Source organism: Polypterus senegalus, chromosome 12 (genome assembly GCF_016835505.1).
Source record: "Polypterus senegalus isolate Bchr_013 chromosome 12, ASM1683550v1, whole genome shotgun sequence".
NCBI lineage: Eukaryota > Metazoa > Chordata > Cladistia > Polypteriformes > Polypteridae > Polypterus > Polypterus senegalus.
This window is the reverse complement of record NC_053165.1, coordinates 87,824,873-87,845,962: the sequence shown is the minus strand read 5'-3', so window position 1 is coordinate 87,845,962 and position 21,090 is coordinate 87,824,873. Positions and strand designations below refer to the sequence as shown.

The window sequence follows — 21,090 nt, the reverse complement described above, 5'->3', positions numbered from 1 at the left end:
TGCTGTGAGTGAGTATACCCTATAGTGGACCAGAAACCCTCGATTATACTGCCTTTTGACTGATACTTCCAGTACAGCCTGCTAGGTCCCCCGAACAGCGGTTTGAAGATTTTGGGAAAAAAATGGATCAGTGTTATTGCATTGGCCTAGAAAGCTGTACTGGTTCCTTGAAAACTTGATTTATTGTTTCAAAATATGCATACAATTCATTGTTTATATCGTGTAAAATAGGATAAAAACAGTTTCCTCAAATCTATTTTCGACAACTTTTATTTGAAACAGATTCATGATTCATCTTGAAATGTATGCCTTCCAGTCATACTTTCTTAAACCTTTCTAATCTTATTCTTTTATACTAATGTATACTGACAGGACAGCTCTAATGCTCACAAACACTATAATTAATTTTTAATTTCAAATTAACTTTACGATTCAGTAAAGGAATGAATAGGAAGTTGAATTTTTGTCACCTCTGTACAACTCTGAAATTTCCCATGCAGCAGAACTTTCCACCTACTTGCCTTCTGTGCTGGCTGCACAGCCTCATTTGTCTGACTTTCATGATTTTAATATTAGATGATGACCTCAAAAGTCAAGTGTAAACGTCATCTATGGATGGATTTCATGTAAGGGTGTTTCCGCCTTAGCAAGAGATTTGATCATCCGATAGTGCCAAAATAGCATGTTCCTCTTCAGATATTTTTTTGCACTGACCTGAACAGCACTGGAGTGATTTGCGGCAGGCTATACCATTTGTCACTCAGGTATTGGATGACTGATGAAACTGGTAGTTAAGATACCATAAATTCTAATACTGCTAGGCTTTACTTGGTAATTGGAATATATGCATTATAGTGATGGGCATTTTGATTCACTTTATTGAACCGATTCTTTAAAACTACCAGTTTAAGTGAATGGATTCTTTTGATTTATTTGACTAGTTTGATTCTATTTTAGGATTATAGGCTGCAGCATACATATAGTCTGGGAATGGGGACAGCGTTTATGATTGTATCACAAATATATAATTTAATTATTCACGTATTATTTTATATATATATTGTATGTGTATGTATATGCAATTAATTGTACGTTAACATCGATGATGAATCATATAACAATGTCCTGATTCAGTACACAAAGCATGATAACACATTTAAAATAAATCATTTAAATAAGTCATTATATTACAGACTTGTTCGTTGGCAATGATTCAGTTCAAAATTTAAAAAAATCCTAAACAAGAGAATCATTTCACCACTGACTTGTTTTCTTATAATGATTCGTCCGTGAATCAAATAAATGAGAATCCTGCAACTTCTTCTTTGGCAATGGTTCGTTATCAAATCAAACTGAATCACGAGACTCATTTTCGGGTATGATTCAAAAAGAATCCTCAAATGATACATGCCCAGTGCAGTCAATAAGTTGTAAAAAAAAAAAAAAAAAGTGTGTGCTAAAGTAAAGTTGAAAGCAAGTCTTTGTTAGAAATCAAACTAATATTTTTATAAGGTTCAGTTTTGCATAAATAACTTTTTGAATGTGCAAAAGAATGTAAAACATTAGTTGTAACATTGTTTACGTGTTCAGTTTAAAACAATTCAAAAAATGAATTGTCCAAAACAAAATAATGAATACATTCTAATATAAACATGTTGCTATTCGCCAATACTGATATAGGAAGCAAGTTGAGACTCATTATTCAGGTGGTTCCTGCACATACAGTTTAATAATCTACCAACATCAATAAAATGAAAGACGCTGATGACATCATGCAGGACACGCACATGCTTTAGCACTCCTCTTGAGCTCCACCATATTGATTCATTCATGCTCGCGAATCAATTCATAAGAGTCACTAAAAAGAGTCTTTCATTAAGAAGGAATTGTTGATGAGTTGCCCATCACTAATTCATTACTCGTATAAATGTGATGCTTATACTTGGGACTTTCATTCTGATGACTCAAATACACTTTTCTGCTACATGGTAGTGTCCAGGATTCTGTAAAGGTCGGGACAGTAATCTGGCTTACAATTAGTGTACAGCTGATATGCACTTATCCTGTCTAATTTCATACTCAATATTCATTCATTCACTTTCCAAGCCAACTTTATTCCTGAGCAGAGTAACGGGAAATATTCAATATACTGTGTTATAAAGAAATGATTAGAGAAAAAGTATCGAGAAACTTGAGTCTAATTGAGCACATATGTTTAGAGCACTGGAAACTTTTACACACATTTTATTCTGTTTACTATGCTCATATACTTTATTTTTTGCCAGTAACACTAGAAAATTTACAAAAATGTCGATGATATAAAAACCTTTTAGAAATAACAAATTAAGAATTTTCAAAAAGGCATGTCACATTGTATTTTAATTTTAGAATGAATAATTACCTGCAGTACATATCCACGGATGTAATCCTGCAGGGTCCAGTCTAGTGCGTTTAGGATGTGAATGACTTCCTCTTGTTTCAAAACACTAAAAAGGCGGTCGAGCAGAATTTTAAGTCGAACTGGAATTGCTTGGGTTCCATAGAGCATCAGGCTAGAAATATCAAACACCACATTTGACTGAACGATCTCCACCTGACTCCCCTGATATAGGTGATGCACTTTTAGCTTGCTTAAGGCTGCAAAGACATGAAAAGAAATGCGAGGATTGTTACTGCAAATGAAATTCCACAATTAACAGCATGAAAGAATTCAACACAAAGCATAATGGAGAAAATAAGGTTTTATTGAAGTATGCCTACCATGTGCTACCCAGCCATGCTTGCAGATTTCACATTGTCGTCTTTTAATTCTACTAGGTTGAAAACCTTCACAAGTACAATTTATCAGGGTACAGCAGATGGCCTGTGAAAAAGAAAATAAAGATGCTTTTATATAAAATTATTTAAAAGACATTAAAGGTCTTTGTATTAAGTATAAGGCTTCCTTAATATTCCTGGTGTCTTCATTCACTGATGGGTGTAGGCTCACAACTAACATAGTGGGTCCAATTAGGTCATTATTTAGCTAGATATACAGCATTTATACCATTATTCTAAACAAAATGATTTACACAGCTGCAATGTGTGGACAATTATGACTGGTATTATTTTTTGTACATTATTATGGACCCATTTTGCTTTCCTTGCTATACACAATACAGGCTTTTAGGACTGCTGAACTCAATTCTGTTACTGAAATGTCCCGTCCCCCCCCACAAGAATGTCATTCTAAGATTATTATGAAATTTTTGCATCATTTCTGAAGCCATCTTGATTTTTTTTATGGAGTTCCTTGATTGTTTACAGCAAGGGTTATATGCATCAAGTTCATGAGGAACAATTCCTATTCTGAGTTTGTGAATAATCCAAAAGAAATCTCTGTGTGGAAGTTGTTTTTACTCTTGAATAACATTAATGATCCCTTTGTGGCTTTGACTTAAATTTTTGGATTAGTTTTGACAAAGGATAGGACAAACTGTCAGTATTCATCTTTTTGCAAGCCTCCTTAATGTTTACTTCTTCTGGTCGCCTTCATTATTACAAGTTTGCTTTTTTTTCCCAATAACATGGGACACCTCAATACTTATAGTAAATATTAAAAGCTTGTCCATAATGTATCATAATATCTTTAGAGTCTTCTGACTCACAAAACCTGTAAATTGCAATTTTGAAATGTGCTTAACCAAAGTGTAGGGTCAAGGGGAGTTAATTCTATCCTAATATCAAAAATACATAAATAGTAAGAAATACAGTGTTTTCAGAAAGTATTTAGGCCCCTTTACTTTTCACACATGTAGCCGCCTAGTGCTAAAATCATGTAAATTAATTTTTTTTCACCACATCATGCAACACTCAATACCCCAGAATGACAATACAAAAAAAAAAACAAAAAAAAAAAACATCACATTGACACAAGTATTCAGACCCTTCCCTCAGTGCTTAGTTGAAGCCTGCTTGTCAACAACTCCAGCCTGAAGTCTCTTTGGGTATGATGCAACAAGTTTCACACACCTGGATTTGCGGATTTTCTTCCATTGTTCTCTGCAGATCACCTCAAGCTCTGTCAGGTTGGATGGGCCCGTTGGTGTACTGCTATTTTCAGGTGTCTCCAGAGGTGTTTAATGAGTTCAAGTACGCTTGGGCTAATCAAATAATTTTAACCTTAAGACACTCCTTTGTCCTGTTGGAAGATAAAACTTTTGGGCCAGTGTGATGTCCAAGACATTTCATTAAGGACATCTCTGTACTTGGCTCAATTCAGCTTTCCCTCAACCCTACCAAGTCTTCATTCCTAAAATCCTGCATTTACTTGGTCAATCTAGGGCACGAGTGTTGCTTGATTTAGGCCAAAAATAAATTTAAATTTGTTTAGCATAAGACTGCAACATAACAAAATGTGAAAAAAAGTGAAGGGATATAAACACTTTCTGAATCCACTGTACTGTATATGTGTATACATATCTCAAGTAGCCTTACCCCAGCTTAGCTGGAGTGCACTAATCTGAACAAGTTTTGGTAGTTTTCAAAAAAGAAAATTTATGCAGAGCTGGCAAACAATTATACATGTGCACGGCGGTCAACACTTTTTCTAACTGTTCAAGTGTGTGTTTTTTCCCCCCATCATGAGCAAAAGTTTCAGATAATTATTTGCATCATGGATGCTGAATTGTATGACATTTTGTGCCTTGTGAAAACTTTTCATTGAGCTGTCACCCGCATACAATCCAGTTCTTTGTCGCAGGAGGTCACAGCCTATCCTTGTATCATTTGGCAGAAGGCAGGAACCAGCCCTGGATGGGCTGCTGTTCCATTACCGTGAATAGCTGAAAGCACAGGTAAACAGGTGAAACCAAAGAAAATGGAATACAAACAACAAAATAGACTGGTGCAAGAATGACCAAGTACACACTGGACTGAGTAAGGCAGTTTCTTTGATGCTTATAGTTGTGCTTCACCTACTGTACATAAACTAAATAAATGATGATTGACCATAAATATATTAACATAAGAAAATGATGGACAAAATGTACTTGCAGGAAACTAAAAATAAATATAACAAAACATGAACCTGATACTTTTTTTTTTTTTTTACCGTTTCATAAACATTTGTTCCAGCCTGTCCAGACATTTCTAGAGATGGTGCTTTCTTTTTAATTTCTTACCTGTTCTGTACCATTAATGCTCGGTATGCTTTCCTTTTTATTTCTTACCTCTTCTGTACCATTAATGCTCAGTATCATTTCACAAACTGTGTCATCCTTTATTTAATCATACACCACTGCTAAACTGATGAGATTTTCTAAAGGATTTTATTGATGGACTCAACAGCATTTACTAATACATAATTCAGTTATGGCACTAAGTAGAGATTCTTACCTTTAACCAAAGCTGAAAGTGTAACAGTGTCTTCAGAGTTAATAGAATTAGCCTAATGCAACACAATGGCACAGTGATTAGCTCTCCTGCCTGACACCTTCAGGAGTTTAGGTTCATATCCCAGCTCGATCAAAGTCTGTATGGACTTTTCACACTCTCAGTACCACAAAGATGTGTGTGTTAGTTTACTGGGACACTCTAAAATGATGACAGGCAAGTTTCCACAAACCCAAACCCTAAACAGGAGTGAATACTTGTTCATATAGCTAGTATCACCAGAAACAAAATAAGATGCTTAAATTCACTACCATGAAAACTAAACACCACTACTTCATGTACTTTGTCAATGTTATAAAAGTAGTTCAAGACATGGATAAATATGCTATTTATTTTTCCTTTTTGCCTTTACATATGTACAACAGTCCCATAAAAATACCCCATATTCAAGACAGATGTTAAGTTTGCATCATTTCTGCTTGTACCCTAGCAGCAAGACAACAGACTTTAGATTTATAAAATTAACAGGGGGCGCAGAGCAATATGAGTACTTATCTTTTAATTTCTTAACTGATGTTGTTCTAAGCAAGGATCAGCTAAAAAATTAGCATTACAGAAAAGATGCTGTCTTTGAAAAAAGGGACATGACAAGTGAGAAACAACCTAGATGATTTACACTTAGCACAGTAAATGGTGAGCCAACAGCTCTGTGTACATTTTCAGCTGTACAGTTTATATTATGAATAAGGAATTGTGATTTTTTTTCATGTATTTGTACATTTATTTTTTTTAATTCATTGAGTCTATTTTAAGGTCCAGAGGAGTTAGAGTACAATAAATACAAAACTGCAAAAATGTGTGGAAGGTTATGAACCTGCTCTGTATGGGGTGCTGGTCCATTGCAGGTCAAAATGATGCACCCACTGTCTCTCATTAAGGACTAATTCTGAGTCTTCTATCAATGCACGGTGTGTGTGTTTGGGAAGTGGAAGAAAAACAGAAGTATGAGGAGAAAAGCCATGCAGAGAAAAGAATTCTGCACAGGCAGTGACTGAGGTCAGAATTGAAATCAATTCCCTGGAGCTTACAGGTAGCAGGGAGAAATGTTGAGTTACCATGCTGGGCCTACGTTAACAGGATATTTTATTTCTCCTGGCAAGCATGTGTAACTCTGTGAACCTCGGGGATGCTTATATACTCCTAGAATGGTGTAGGAGTTAGAATTGTTTATATATCATGAATCTGTTGCTGTTGGGTGGAAAGTGTGTCTGACAGTCAAAATGCTACAAAATGGGAATATTATAGAATAAATACAATATGTATATATATATATATATATATATATATTGTGAACGCTGGCCTGGACACACACAGACGGACATCATAGTTCCACCCAACACACGTTTATTTATACAATATTTACAGTTCAGTGCACTCACAAACCCCAGTGCCTCCAGCACCGATTCCCCCAATGTCCAGGCCACACAGTCCTGTGCCTCTCTTTCTCCTGGCCGCCTCCAGTCCTCTTCCACCCGACTTCCGCCAATGACTGGAGGGAGGCGGCCCCTTTTATAGGAACCCAGATGGGCTCCAGCTGCTTCCCGGCAATCTCCCGCGGACACACCCCCGTGTGGCGGAAGTGCCGGCTGTGCTCCCGGGATAATCAGGCACTGGGGCACCGCCTGTCGGTGGCCACGGGTCCCTACAGGGCTGGGCTTCCAAGCCCTCTACCCGAGGCCTCCAGCATAACCAGGACGGACGCCCCCTCGCGGTCTGGAGGAGGCACAAGCCCTCCTCTCATCCTCCTGGACCACAATATATATATAACTAGGGGGCTTTGCCCCGTGCTCGCTTCACTCGCCAACCCCCAAGCGGGTGCTATGCGCTAGCCACTTTGCGGTTCAGCCGCTCGTGTATAGGGATATGGATGTACAATTTAAACAGATTGTTATTTTCATGAGAATTGTTACATATACATAATAGAACTCTTTTACATTAAAGTGAGTAATTAACCCTATTAAAAAACAACAAAATGTAATAAGTTGAAAGTAACTTATGTTTCAGGTTGCGTTAAGAGTTATTCGTTGTGTTATACGATTTTGCTCTGTTTGGATTTGAAATTAACACGCAGATACTTCTTAAACTTATTCTTTTACTGTAAAACTTCAGCAAAAACAATTTTTTTAATTAAATTTTCGTCAATATCACATTGAATTTTGATTCTGTGTTTGGACTTACATCGTGACAACGCAACATATAACTCCCCACGAGTGAATTTTGTTTCATTCTCTCTAATAAATAAACCGACTTTCTCGAATGTTTGTCCCTATAATTTGTTGTCTTTGCAAAAGCTATTCTAATGGAAAACTGCTAACTTTTCATACAAGTGGCATATCAAGATCTCCTTTGGTTATCCGGAAAAGATGTAATACATTACCTTTCTTGGATACATCCTTCTTTCAACAGTAATTCGGGCGGTGAAAGACCGTATGGTGTTAACGGTTGTAGATATTCTATGGGATATTATAAGTAGATGTTTTCATCTTCCGCATGATCAGCACCAACTGTTTCAGCATAATCTATTGATAAGCATTTAACCAGTTTGCAGAGTAACTGCACAAACCAGTGTGTTTCTTCGTGCCCAAGCCGGGATAAATGGGGAGGGTTACGTCAAGAAGGGCATTCGGTGCAAAATTTTGCCAAATCAATATGCGGACAACAATACAAATTTCTATTGGTCGAGACCCGGGTTAACAATGACCACCACCAGTACTGTAAGCCAACGGGGTGCTGGAGGAAATTGGGCTACTGTTGGCCGAAGAAGGACAAGAAGAGGGGGGAGATGTGTCCAGAGGCAGGAATTGAAAAAGGACGACTGCAAGCTTGAGTTTAGGGAGGAGGTGAGACAGGCACTTGGTGGCAATGAAGAGTTACCAGACAGCTGGGAAACTACAGCAGATGTAGTAAGGGTGACAGCAAGAAGGGTGCTTGGCTTGACATCTGGAAAGAGGAAGGAGGAAAAAAAAAACCCGGTGGAGGAATGAGGAAATACAGGAGAGTATACAGAGGAAGAGGATGACAAAGGAGAAGTGGGATAGTCAGAGAGATGCAGAAAGATGCAGAAACTAGACAAGATTACAAGGAGATAGGGCACAAGGTGAAGAGATGGTGAGGGCTAAAGAAAAGGCGTAAGATGAGTTGTATGAGAGGTTAGACACTAAGGAGGGAGAAAAGGACCTGTACTGATTGGCTAGACAGAGGGACCGAGCTGGGAATGATGTGCAGCAGGTTAGGGTGATAAAGGATAAAGATGGAAATGTACTTACAAGCGAGGAGTGTGTGTTGAGCAGATGGAAAGAAGACTTTGAGAGGCTGATGAATGAAGAGAACGAGAGAGAGAAGAGGTTAGATGATGTGGAGATAGTGAATCAGGCTGTGCAACGGATTAGCAAGGAGGAAGTAAGGACAGCTATGAAGAGGACGAAAAATGGAAAGACCACTGGTCCAGATGACATACCTGTGGAAGCATGGAGGTGTTTGGGAGAGATGGCAGTGGAGTTTTTAACCAGATGGTTTGATGGAATCTTGGAAAGTGAGAGGATGCCAGAGGAGTGGAGAAGTGTATTTATGCCGATATTTAAGAATAAGGGGGATGTGCAAGACTGCAGTAACTACAGGGGAATAAAATTGATGAGCCACTGTATGAAGTTATGGGAAAGAGTAGTGGAAGCTAGGTTAAGAAGTGAGGTGATGATTAGTGAGAAGCAGTATGGTTTCATGCCAAGAAAGAGCACCACAGATGCGATGTTTGCTCTGAGGATGGAGAAGTTTAGAGAAGGCAAAAAGGAGTTACATTGCGTCTTTGTGGACCTGGAGAAAGCATATGACAGGGTACCTCGAGAGGAGCTGTGTTATTGGATGAGGAAGTCGGGAGAGGCAGAGAAGTATGTAAGAGTGGTACAGGATATGTACGTGGGAAGTGTGACAGTAGTTAGGTCTGCGGTAGGAGTGACGGATGTATTCGGGTTGGAGGTGGAATTACATCAGGGATCAGCTCTGATCCCTTTCTTATTTGCAATGGTGATAGACAGGTTGACAGACGAAATTAAACAGGAGTCCCCTTGGATTATGATGTTTGCTGATGACATTGTGATCTGCAACGATAGTAGGGAGCAGATTGAGGAGACCCTTGAGAGGTGGAGATATGCTCTAGAGAGGAGAGGAATGATGGTCAGTAGGAACAAGGCAGAATACATGTGTGTAAATGAGAGGGAGGTCAGTGGAATGGTGAGGATGCAGGGAGTAGAGTTGGCGAAGGTAAATGAGTTTAAATACTTGGGATCAGCAGTACAGAGTAACGGGGATTGTGGAAGAGAGGTGAAAAAGAGTGCAGGCAGGGTGGAATAGGTGGAGAAGAGTGTCAGAAGTAATTTGTGACAGACGGGTATCAGCAAGAGTGAAAGTGAAGGTCTATAGGACGGTAGTGAGACCAGCTACTGTATGTTACATGGGTTGGAGACGATGGCACTGACCAGAAAGCAGGAGACAGCTGGAGGTGGCAGAGTTAAAGATGCTAAGATTTGCATTGGGTGTGACGAGGATGGTTGGGAGACAAAGTCAGAGAGGCAAGATTGTGTTGGTTTGGACATGGGCAGAGGAGAGATGCTGGGTATATTGGGAGAAAGATGCTAAGGATAGAGCTGCAAGGGAAGAGGAAGGCCTAAGCGAAGGTTAATGGATGTGGTGAGAGAGGACATGCAGGTGATGGTGTAACAGAACATGATGCAGAGGACAGAAAGATATGGAAGAAGATGATCTGCTGTGGCAACCCCTAACGGGAGCAGCCGAAAGAAGAAGAAGCAGATTGACAATTTTCGCGTTAATTCATTTGACTTCATCGTTTCTCGGTGCTAGGATTGCCCATGTTCTCATTTCTTCTGTTGATAACCCTTCGGGATGAAATTCTTCAATAATATTTGGACATAATAAGTCTTCTTTTATTGGGAACTTAAAGTGAGGAAAACGTAACAATTTTTAAGAGCTAAGAGAGCAGGAACTATGTCTAACAAAACCATTCACATGAATGAGAGGTGAGAGGGCTGTGTGCATGGTTGAATATGGATGAGAGGAGGGCGTGGCTTGAAAAAAATCTCATGGCCAAAGACTCGTCTCGCAGGACTTGAAATTATCTCTTTGAAAAAGTCTCATCTCAGGATGTCCTTTTATAATAGAGCGATGATATTTATATTTCTAAAGTTGTGCATTAGAACGACACCATGGTTAGAGCCACTGCCTGTCAGCTGCAAGGATCCAGGCTCAAATCTCAGACAGATCATATTCTGGTGAGAAGTTTGCAGGATCTCTCAGTATCTATAGTAGGTGTTTCTCTGAGTGCTTCAGTTTCATCCCACATCGCAAAACAAGGTTAGTTATTGACTCTAAAATACCCCAATAGGAGTGCATCATGTGATAACCAAACACCTTTATTTGAATTATATTTGTGTAACTGATATCACCTTTCCTTTTGTTAGTGAGTGTCACTGTGGGTGCATGAGAATGACCCATTGCAAAACAGAGCCCAATCCACTTTCTAGTCACACACAATTTTATATTAGACAAAGTACATTAACAAACATCAATGAATGTTTCCAATAGTGGGTGCAACAGAGGGTACAATAGTGACACCGTGGCTAATACTACTGTGCACACCTCTAAGAAATAGGGTTCAATCGGTAGATTGTCACAGTTTTATGCCTTTTACCCCCTTTATCAAAAGACGAGTGTATCTACCGAAGACTTGGTACAAGTCTTCTCACGAGAGTAACCTGCTATGAAGTGTCATCCCGTTTTAGGTGCCCAAAACAGGCTGCAGATTCCTGTCTATAAAAAAGCAGATTCAGAGAATGGAAGTACACTTCCAGCAGTGACAAGCTTTACAGCAATCAGATAATTCCCATCACTTAATTCTTAATAAACTACTCACCCCTCACTAAATTACCTAAAATTAGATATTGAACATCAAAAATAAGACACACACCATTTTTTAATTTATACAGCATACCAAAGAACTATTTTTGCCAGAGCACAGGTGGGATTAATGCCTTGCCTGAGGGACTGAACCTGAAACCTTGTGTTGTTCCCATTCTGACCCCTTAACCTTAAGGCTACAATCCCTGCAGGGAAAGGCTGTCAAAAATAAATTACAATTGCCATCACTTGTCATAAAATAGGGTCTATAAATGATTATACATTTTCTTTTAAGTGCCTGCCGCTACAGGCATATAAACTCCAACCTGCCAATAATGGAGATTATACATTGCTGTCAAAAGCAACATCTAAATTGAAAACATTTTCCACTTACTTATTCAGCACTAGCTTCAATTTAAATTGATTTTATCAATTCAATTGTTCTCATTTTCATCTGTCTATGCATCCACTGTCACTTTAAATGGTCACAATCAGGCACGACAGGTAGGCCTAAACTTGTGTTCCTCCTTCAACTTTATGTTACAGCACCTTCACTATCAGGCAACACTTTACAACCAAGACAATGATAGTGTAACACGTTCGGCTTTTTGACTGGCCATCTAGCTGACTCCAAACAACAGTGCAATGCTTTTATGTATTTCATGACAATACATTTTGATGGTTGATTAAAAAAAAAACCCAAAAATATAGTCTGTTTATAGAGCTAAAAAATGACAAAATTTATTAATACACAGCAGCCTTCCTTGCTTTTTAACCAATAGGCAAGTGTACATCTTTAGGGACAGTGCAGCAGTAGATGCAGTTGGACAAACAATGAACAAGAAGTTTAAGCATTTCTGCTTTGTAGTAATTGACTGAATGGTTGATCCAGCACGTAGGAATGGAGTAATTGCTACACAATTCAGCTGTTTAATGCTTCTGAGCTATAGCTAAAATTCTTTTGTGTACAAAGCCAAGTGCTAGATAGGCACTACACTGCCATTAAATAGTACTAGCCAACCCACGGAGTACCATACGCCGCATAATCAGGCCGGTTTTTTAATGATTTTTAAGCACAGGGAGAAAATGAACATTTGAAAAATCGGTAATGTAATAAATCAGCAAGAAAAGCAACACTGTAACAATGCACAGAATGAACCAACACACCCTGACTGAAAACTGGGGGACCGCCATCGCGCATGTGCCCACCTCCAACTCGTCACTTGAGTCGTTGTCATCTTTGTACAGTCCAGATGCACCGGAGACTCATGTAGACTTTCCGTGTTCCTGCAGGAGCATCTAAGAAGACGCATGTTTGTCGCGGATGCGAATTACTGTATGTAGCGTGTAAAACAGTTTGCTATGGTGCACGTGGTCGTGACCAAAAACTCGGTTTTTAAAGACTGCTTACTTCATTGTGTTTTAACCTCAGTTGTAAATTATTGTTTTAAGGATCCCATGGGATACCCCTCGCAAACTGTTTTACACGCTGCATACGCCGATTCACCTCATGCATGGCTCCTTCCTGCGTGTGCCATATTTGTCTTACTTGTTGGCGGCTTAGTGAATCCACGCCCCTTCCGATGTGCTTTCCATGGGCGTCTTGCCTTAGTGAATTATATATATATATATAGATATTGGAAAACACATATACAATAACTATAATATATGGATAAGTTTGTGTCTGCCTGACCATTACACCTATACTGTATGAGCTTATTGGACATCCCATTCCAAAACCAAAGGCAGTAATATGGAGAAAGGTAACTTTTATTCGCTATGCACTTCAGCACTCGGTGGCCCTGCTCTGTTAGTTTGCATGATTTACCAGTTTGTGCCTGAGCTGCTGTTGTTCCTGGATTCCTCCACTACACAATAATAGCACTTACAGTTGACTGGGGCAGATACAAGAGAGAAAAAAGTGACTTGTGACAAAGGTTGCATCTTAGGACTGTGTCATGTTTAAAGTCACTGGATTCTTCAGTGTAATCCAATCTAGTGACTGACAATATTCATTAACGTAGATTACATTGCTAGAGTATGTGCTAATTGTATGCACCTCTTAACACTCACACACCTGAAAGCAATCATTTGGGTGAGTGTCTACATAATTTTGGCTATATAGTGTATATTGCTTCCTACAAGGTCAACTAAATAAATTATTCATCTAAATATGGCTGTTGCTTTTTAGGAATCCCTAAAAGCAGCACTACCTACTGACCTCAGCACTGTACACTAAACCAGAAGGTTGAAATATCAATTCTTCACTTACCTTGCCTGAGCTGTAGTTCTAAACCTGTACAGTACAGAGCAATTATGGATGTGAACTTGTGAAGTGATATGTGCATGTAAATGCTGTCCTATAAATAAAATGTACAAGAATACAAATACATTTTAAAGCATATTGCCGGGTCACACGGAGCAGAGGATATCCTGGCTGCATTAGATTAGGGCAGGAAACCAATAGGGCATAGGATGCCTGATCATGTCAGCATACATTCTTAGAAGCTAGGCAGATTTATGATCACAGAAGTATATCAAATATTAAAAACAAGAGGAGACTAACATATATCAGATTTGTTAACTTTAATTAACTTGATAACTAACCTTCATTAAAAAACTGTCAGAAACAGCTTATTTCATAAAAAAAAAAAAAAAAAATCATGAGGAAAATTAGAAGATTCAACATCAAGCAAATTGAGAGATTCTAAATTTGCCTGCATGAGTGTGATGGTCTAGAACCACATCCAGCCTTTGGCATTTTTTTCGTGGTAGTTTAGAATATGTTCCTTCAGTATGTGGATGGAAAGCAGAATATCTGGAAAAAACACATACCAACACAGAGAGAACAAGCAAATTCCATAAAGATAAAATTACATTGGGCACTGGTGTCTCTGGAGGTGTGTGGGAGTGCTGCTAACCGCTGTTTTCTCCTTGACTTCACAGTATTTTTCCTCTAAATCAAAGTGTTCTTTAGAGTGTCTTATAAAAAAAAATGCATCATGATATTATATCTCCTGCAGAGTTCATCATAAGTTTTGGACAGCTAAAGATAGAATATGATGAACATCAGCTATTTTATTATTTACTGGATTGTCAGTGAGGTTTGGGAACTTTTCACTTGCACTGTGTACAGTAATGGACTGGAATTTTATTCACTGTTGGTTTGCAATAGTACTAGGACAAGTACTCACACTTCCTCTTTCTTTGCGTCACCAAAGCTGAACTGACCAATCACACCAAAGCCAAAATGACCATTCAGATTACTCTGAGATACTAGACATACAATGTTTTATTAGATAAACAGGTAGACAGACAGATACATTATAGCTTTATAAGGTCAAAATTATCGTATGTACATAGTACAATGAAAGTTTTACTTGCATGTGCTAATCAACATGCAACTCTTATGATTCTGTGTACTTCAATACTTTCTGAGTGCCTGTTCAGCTTCTCTTATTGTTTTTACCTATTAATAAAAAAAATGATGCCGTTTCAGTCTCAGTTATTTATTTATTTTTTTAAATGGAACAGCCATGTTGAGATGCCATCATTATGATGCCATTGAGCACATCTTCGGAAATACTATAATTAATGCAAACGGTGCAACAATATAAATTGTGCCACATCAGACATGCCATTATTCTATGCTTTGTCTACTTACTACAGTTCTTTGTTTTAGCACTTAAGTCAACAACAAACAACAGTGTTAAGGTTAAGTCTTTCTAGACTTTTCTGCATCTTCACAGGTTCTTTTTCCTCATAATGGCATTTGTTTTGGGTGTTTCTTGACCCACGGAATCCATTTTTGATATCAGTTTTTTTTTCGTTATGTGTAAACATTTTGCTTTCATTATTTATTTGGACCATTTTCACCACCATATTTGCTTATTAATATTAACAAGTTAACAATCTGGTGACATAATGAGAAAGTATAGCAACCTTTCTTCAAAACTTCTATCTTCCATACCAGTAAAATCTCAGACAGTGTTGCATATTGTCATCTGAATAAAATTACTTCTACAATAAACAAAACACATCTTGCCATTTACAATTAAAAAGAAAAATGAAACAGTGTAACAGGACTAATTTTTTACTGCATACTATACATATATATATATATATATATATATATATATATATATATATATAAATATATACATGTAAAGTGACTGTACTCTAGATAGATAGATAGATAGATATACCATTGTATTTCATTATAGAGAAAAATTCAAACATTTGCATGAGTACAGTCACTTTTAAATAAAATGGTACCAGCAGTACTATAGTAATTCACTCAGCCAGTTGTCATGCCCTCATTCAGGATCAACTAAGCATTACTTTGGTTTTCAAACAAGCAAAAAAAATGCCAGTGAGAATTCTTTCGCAACTCTCAACTCATTCTTTCATTGCACAGTCTTAAAATGCTGCTGCAGTCAATTTTGTGCATGAAGAAACAATACACCCTCCTGACACAAAACATGGTATGCCATTTGTTGTTTCTCTATACTAAACCCAAGAATGAAAAAATCAGGGTTAATACGAAGGAACAGCAGCTTGACAAGGTGATGCGCCATTATACTGTGACCACAGTTAATTATCTTCACTTAAAGAGGCTGCGTTGCTGCTTGCAGCAAAATACTTTAGACAGCTTTTTTGTAGACCCTCAGGTCTCAAAGGGTAAAAGGCCACATTCCACAAACTGTGGTTGAGTGGTTACATTAAAAAAGAAAAACATATGTGTATATATATATATATATAGATAGATAGAAGTGGCATTCAGTCACTTGATCGAGCAAATTTCAGCAGTAGTTAACACCAAGGACCTCTTCACCATCTGCGAGGAGTTTATCTGTTCTAGCTGTGTTTACATGCATTCACTTAGGGTACATCAGCACTCTCTGAAAAACTTGAACGAAAGAATTAAACTGAGCCAGTATGAATTTATTATACTATAAGATCGAGGATGGGTTTATACGTTGAGCCCGCAATTGCCAGGATGAATAGGCTCCAGCTACCAAAACCCTATTATGGAATAAGTGGATTCACAGAACCAAAAATATAAATATATTACCATGACGGCACGTAGCACCTCTGCTGCTTCACACATCTCGTGTCCTGGATACAAATCCCATGCCCTGGATGATGCCTGTGTGGTGTAATGTTGGAGAAAATCCGTCCATCGATCTCACAAAACCGCTTTATCCTGAGCAGAGTCATGGGGAGGCTCCAAGCAAAGATGGTCAAGTAAATCATCTTGAGCTGGTGAATTGGAGGTGTGTGCATGAGTGGGTCCTACGATGGACTATCACCAGCCATGGTTATTGCCTGCCTTTCAGGCAGTGATACTGTGATAGGTACTGGCAATTACTGGCCTTGAATTGGATCAGGTGTTTTTGAGAATGTTATAAATTGTGACAGTCCATTGTCCCCAAGTTTGTTTGTGTAAATAAGGGATCATGTCTGTAAATGGCCTATAACAGACTAGTTAATGTGCGATGCGGACACGAGCGTCTGCCTGTACCATGTTCATGAATTGAACTAAGCAAGTTTCAGATTATTATTAAATTGCATAGAGCAAACAATAGACAGGACTAAATCACATTGAAAATGCACCAGTGTGTCTATTTAAGTTTAATTAGGATAGAATCAAATACCTACTGATACTGTAAATGTAAAACTAGATTAAGAAGAGGGATTGACTTAATTATATAAACCATACATTTACTAAACCTACATTTTTGGGTCAACTAGTGTCAGAGCCTATTGAAGCACAATCGAAGCCAGGAAGCACTTCTTTACACAGAGTTGTGGGAATATGGAACAAACTACCGAGACATGGAGTTGAAGCAGAAACCTTCAGAACTTTTAAGAAGCATCTGGATATGATATTGGGAAAGCTAAGATATTAACTAAACAAAATGAGATTGATAAGAAATTTGACAAACAAGAGGAGATCATTCAGTCTGATGTTCTTACGCACATAATGAATCCATGAGCAATCATAGCAGGTTACTTTACAAATCTAAATCAGCTTAACACACAAGTCTCTGCAATGTGGCAGTGGCAGTAGTATTTGATGAAAACTGCATGTAAACATGAAACAAGAATATGAAAATTCCACAAAGAAAATAAGTGGACCAAGATTCAGAAAACAGTCACCTCAAGCTGTCTGACAGCAGTGTTAGTAGTGTGCTGCCCAACAATTATAATTGTTTATCCTTAAATACATTTTCTAATTGTTTTGTAATATTAGACACTGCACATACTCTGCACTGCACTGGGAGGTTCCCCTGAATATCTGTAAGTAAGTACCCTGATGACCTGGCACCCCGTCCTATACTGGTTCTTGTTTTCAGCATGATGATATTGGGTCAGCCTCTAGTTTCCTTGTACTGAATTAAGTGGGCTAAAAAAAAAAAAAAAAAGATGTTTATAGCTGTGTTGTCAATGGTAGCTGGCACCCTGTCTAGAGTTGGTTCCTGGGATAGTGCCCAACTCTACTTGATACTGTAATGGAATAAATTCAGGAAATGAAAGGATTTTTAAAAAACTACGCACCCTGGGATGAGCTGGAACACCATTCAGGTTTGGTTCCTACCCTGAGCTTGATGTTACTAGGAAAATCTCTATCTTAACTCAACACTATAATGTAAAACAGGTACAGAAAAATTAGTTTATGCTTACGTAACCCAAACGAGTGGACTGGCACCACATATGTGCAGGCAGTGTGGCATAGTGCTTAAGGCTTTGAATGTCATATCCCGAGTCTGAGGGTTCAAATCCTCCTGCTAATGACAGTGTGTGACCGTAAGCATTCCTGTGTTCAAATAGGAAAAACAAAAGAAATGCAATCAGAAGTATCTCAATTAATGCAAGTTGCTTTGGATAAAAGCATCAGCTGAATAAATAAATAATACTGTGCTAGGCTCCTGGGATAATCTCTGGCTTCATTTGACACTGAAAATTAATGGATTTTGAAGGGCTGCGTGCTTTGTAATAGATGGCTGCCCTATCCAGCGCCCAGTGCTACCAGGACGGGCTTTACCTTCTTGTAAGCTTCTAAGGAGCAATGCGGTTTCACAAATTGGAGATATGGGCAATCATATTAATTAGTTAAACATAGAGAACTAAACAATAAAATAAAATAAAATAACAACACCACCAAAAGTGAGGCTTTTATTGAAGGAATGGCTACCCCATTTGTGTATTTTTGATTTTAGCTCATAATGACACAGATGACACCTTTTTCTAATAATAACATTGAGATTTAAATTTGAATATTTGTACATTAATGGATTAATTTAGTTTAATAAGTTAATTTTCAACTGTACTTCACTTCCACATTACTCATGAGAGAAGTAAAAGACTGCATGTAAAACATACTTTTGGCAAAGCTGGCAGCATTTGTTGATTTATTCTTCGAACAAACTCTTTCTTTTCTGTTTTCCACATTTAAGCAATCAATAATACATGTACTAGATACTTTGTATTCCTTGCATATGTCCCTAAAGCACACTGAGTCAACAGCAAAGTGGGCACTCCTAGCTTCTTAATCAAATATGACTCCTGCTGGAACTTAATTACCAGAAATACTTTAATACTGACTTTCCTGTAACAGCAAGGCACCTGATTTTCATTTAAAAGAATAAAGTGATGAATAAAACCCACAGCCTTAAAGGAGCTAAATCCCATCATTATCAGGCACAAAACGAGCACGGTCCAATTAATGTAATCCCATTACACACGTAACGTTCCTTTGCTGCTACATTTAATATATGTCTCAATCAGTTTCTGAGACTACAGACAAGCAGAAGACCGAGTTTTGCGTAGAATCCCAATGCCTCCTGATTAACTATTCATGGCGTATTCTTGCAGGTTTTTGTTTTTTAAAGGAAGACAAAACCCATTATATTCACTGATGAAGACTATGTGCTGTTAAACTGAAATCTTTTAAGTTTACAAGTGCAGTTTTTGAATGGTCATGTAACAAGGCAAAATTATTATTTTTTTTTTAAGTTTCTAATATTGTAATTATGTGTCACTGCAGCTAGGTTAAGAGATTTGCAGTATATCTTATGCACTGAATAACTTTACATTAATTATCATGTATCTACAATATTTAGTCCTTCAAATTGTTACACTTCTTTCTGCAATGAACGGTTCCTATTAAGAAGAATGAGGAAGAAATTGATGGAACTTAAGCCTGGACTATGCAGTGACGCAGTGGTTATCACAACTGCCTTCAGACCTGTAGAGATCTGAATTTATTTCCCAGCCACTTTGTGTGAGCAAATTGCACATTTTTCTATGCAAGGGTGTGTTTTCTCTGGTTTCTTAACCCACCTCGAACGTTTGCAGTTTAGGTTGACTAGCAAGTCAAGATTGGTGTAGGTGTGAGTGACTGTACCCTGCACAGATATGCTAACACCCTTTTAGGGTCTGTTCTGCCAAAAAACCTGGAACAGGCCCCAGGCACGTGGACGGAATAAGAAGGTTTAGTAAACGCAGAGAAAAATATATTTCCAACATGTCTGTATCCTTAACCCATTGCTTCCCAAAAACAGTGTCTTCTTTCAAAGGTAATTTGAATGTTTTACTAGGTGTCTTATTTACTTAAGTTCCATCTTGCAGTTCAGTTTCACCCTTAGCATTAGCAACTATCTCACATTCTGGGTTTTGATTTCTAGGAAATTTCATAAACTTGAATTCCAGTCAACAATTTTAGTTTAAAGAAGTGTATTTATCCTACCTCACTGTCATGTCTGTCCTGCTGTCTTTCTAAATTATAAAGAGAAGGGGAAGCACATAATGAGGCTTGCATGAAGGTCATGTATTCATTAACATTTGGACTCCAGACTGTTAAATTCAAATAGCCCAGTGCCTTAAATACAATATCAATGCATCAACAAACCTAGCTACAGCAAGGATGCTTAGTGCTGGTCAAATGGATGTTACTACAACAAATCAATCTTCTTATCAACCCACAGACAGTGCTACTCTCCAGGACAAGAGAAGAACAGTCTTCTACTCGAGTACATTCACAGTGACCCAATACATTATAACCAGAATGTACAGCTTTGATAAATTTCACTTTTGAGTGTTAAAACACACAAAAAAATAAATAAAAAAATGGCAGTAATATTGGAATCCAATGATAACATATAATTAAGCTGATTAAGAAATTAGCCACATTGAAAATCTACAGCCTTTGTTGCTCTTAATGGAGTTAAATATCCATTTGTTAAAGTTACAATTTGTTGGTTTTAACACAAGAGCTCACTAAAAAACACTCAGCAGGCCCCATGTTATAACCTCAAATTATTATTATAAATTTTATTTATAGTACTTTACTTATAGAAAACAATACAGCTCATTCAGAATGTATTCATGCCCCTTGACTTTTTTCACATTTTTTTTTATGTTGCGGCCTTATGTTAAAACCAATGAAATTCATGGTTCTCCCTCTTCAAGCAATAATCAGTATTATAGAATGACAAACCAACAACAGGATTTTAGATTTTTGTTTTCAAATTTATTGAAAATATGACACTTGTAATATGGCTCAGGTGGATCCCATTCTAATGGTCACTGCTGAGATGTTTCTAGACCTTGTTTGGAGTCCACCTGTGGTCAGTTTAACTGACTGAACATGATTTGGAAAGGCCCACATCAGCCTATAGAAGGTCCCAGCTATGAAGTCAAAGGAATTTCCTGCAGAGTTGAGAGACAGATTTGTGCTGAGGCACA

General features: G+C 37.8%; 1 protein-coding gene across 6 annotated transcripts in view; it reads right to left on the bottom strand.

The window, feature by feature from the left end:
* The window catches only part of bnc1 (basonuclin 1), a 172,076-nt gene that overhangs the window by 14,187 nt on the left and 136,799 nt on the right, over positions 1–21,090 (bottom strand). For 4 of the 6 annotated variants that reach the window (XM_039772782.1, XM_039772781.1, XM_039772786.1 and 1 more), the window contains 2 exons: positions 2,761–2,863; positions 2,402–2,637 (listed from right to left, as the gene is read on the bottom strand). In XM_039772782.1, coding sequence (XP_039628716.1) covers positions 2,402–2,637; positions 2,761–2,863 — 339 coding nt within the window. Of the gene's footprint in view, positions 1–2,401; positions 2,638–2,760; positions 2,864–4,011; positions 4,303–18,027; positions 18,161–21,090 lie in introns of those variants that run through there. The other 2 variants (XM_039772784.1, XM_039772785.1) reach the window with 2 other exon arrangements.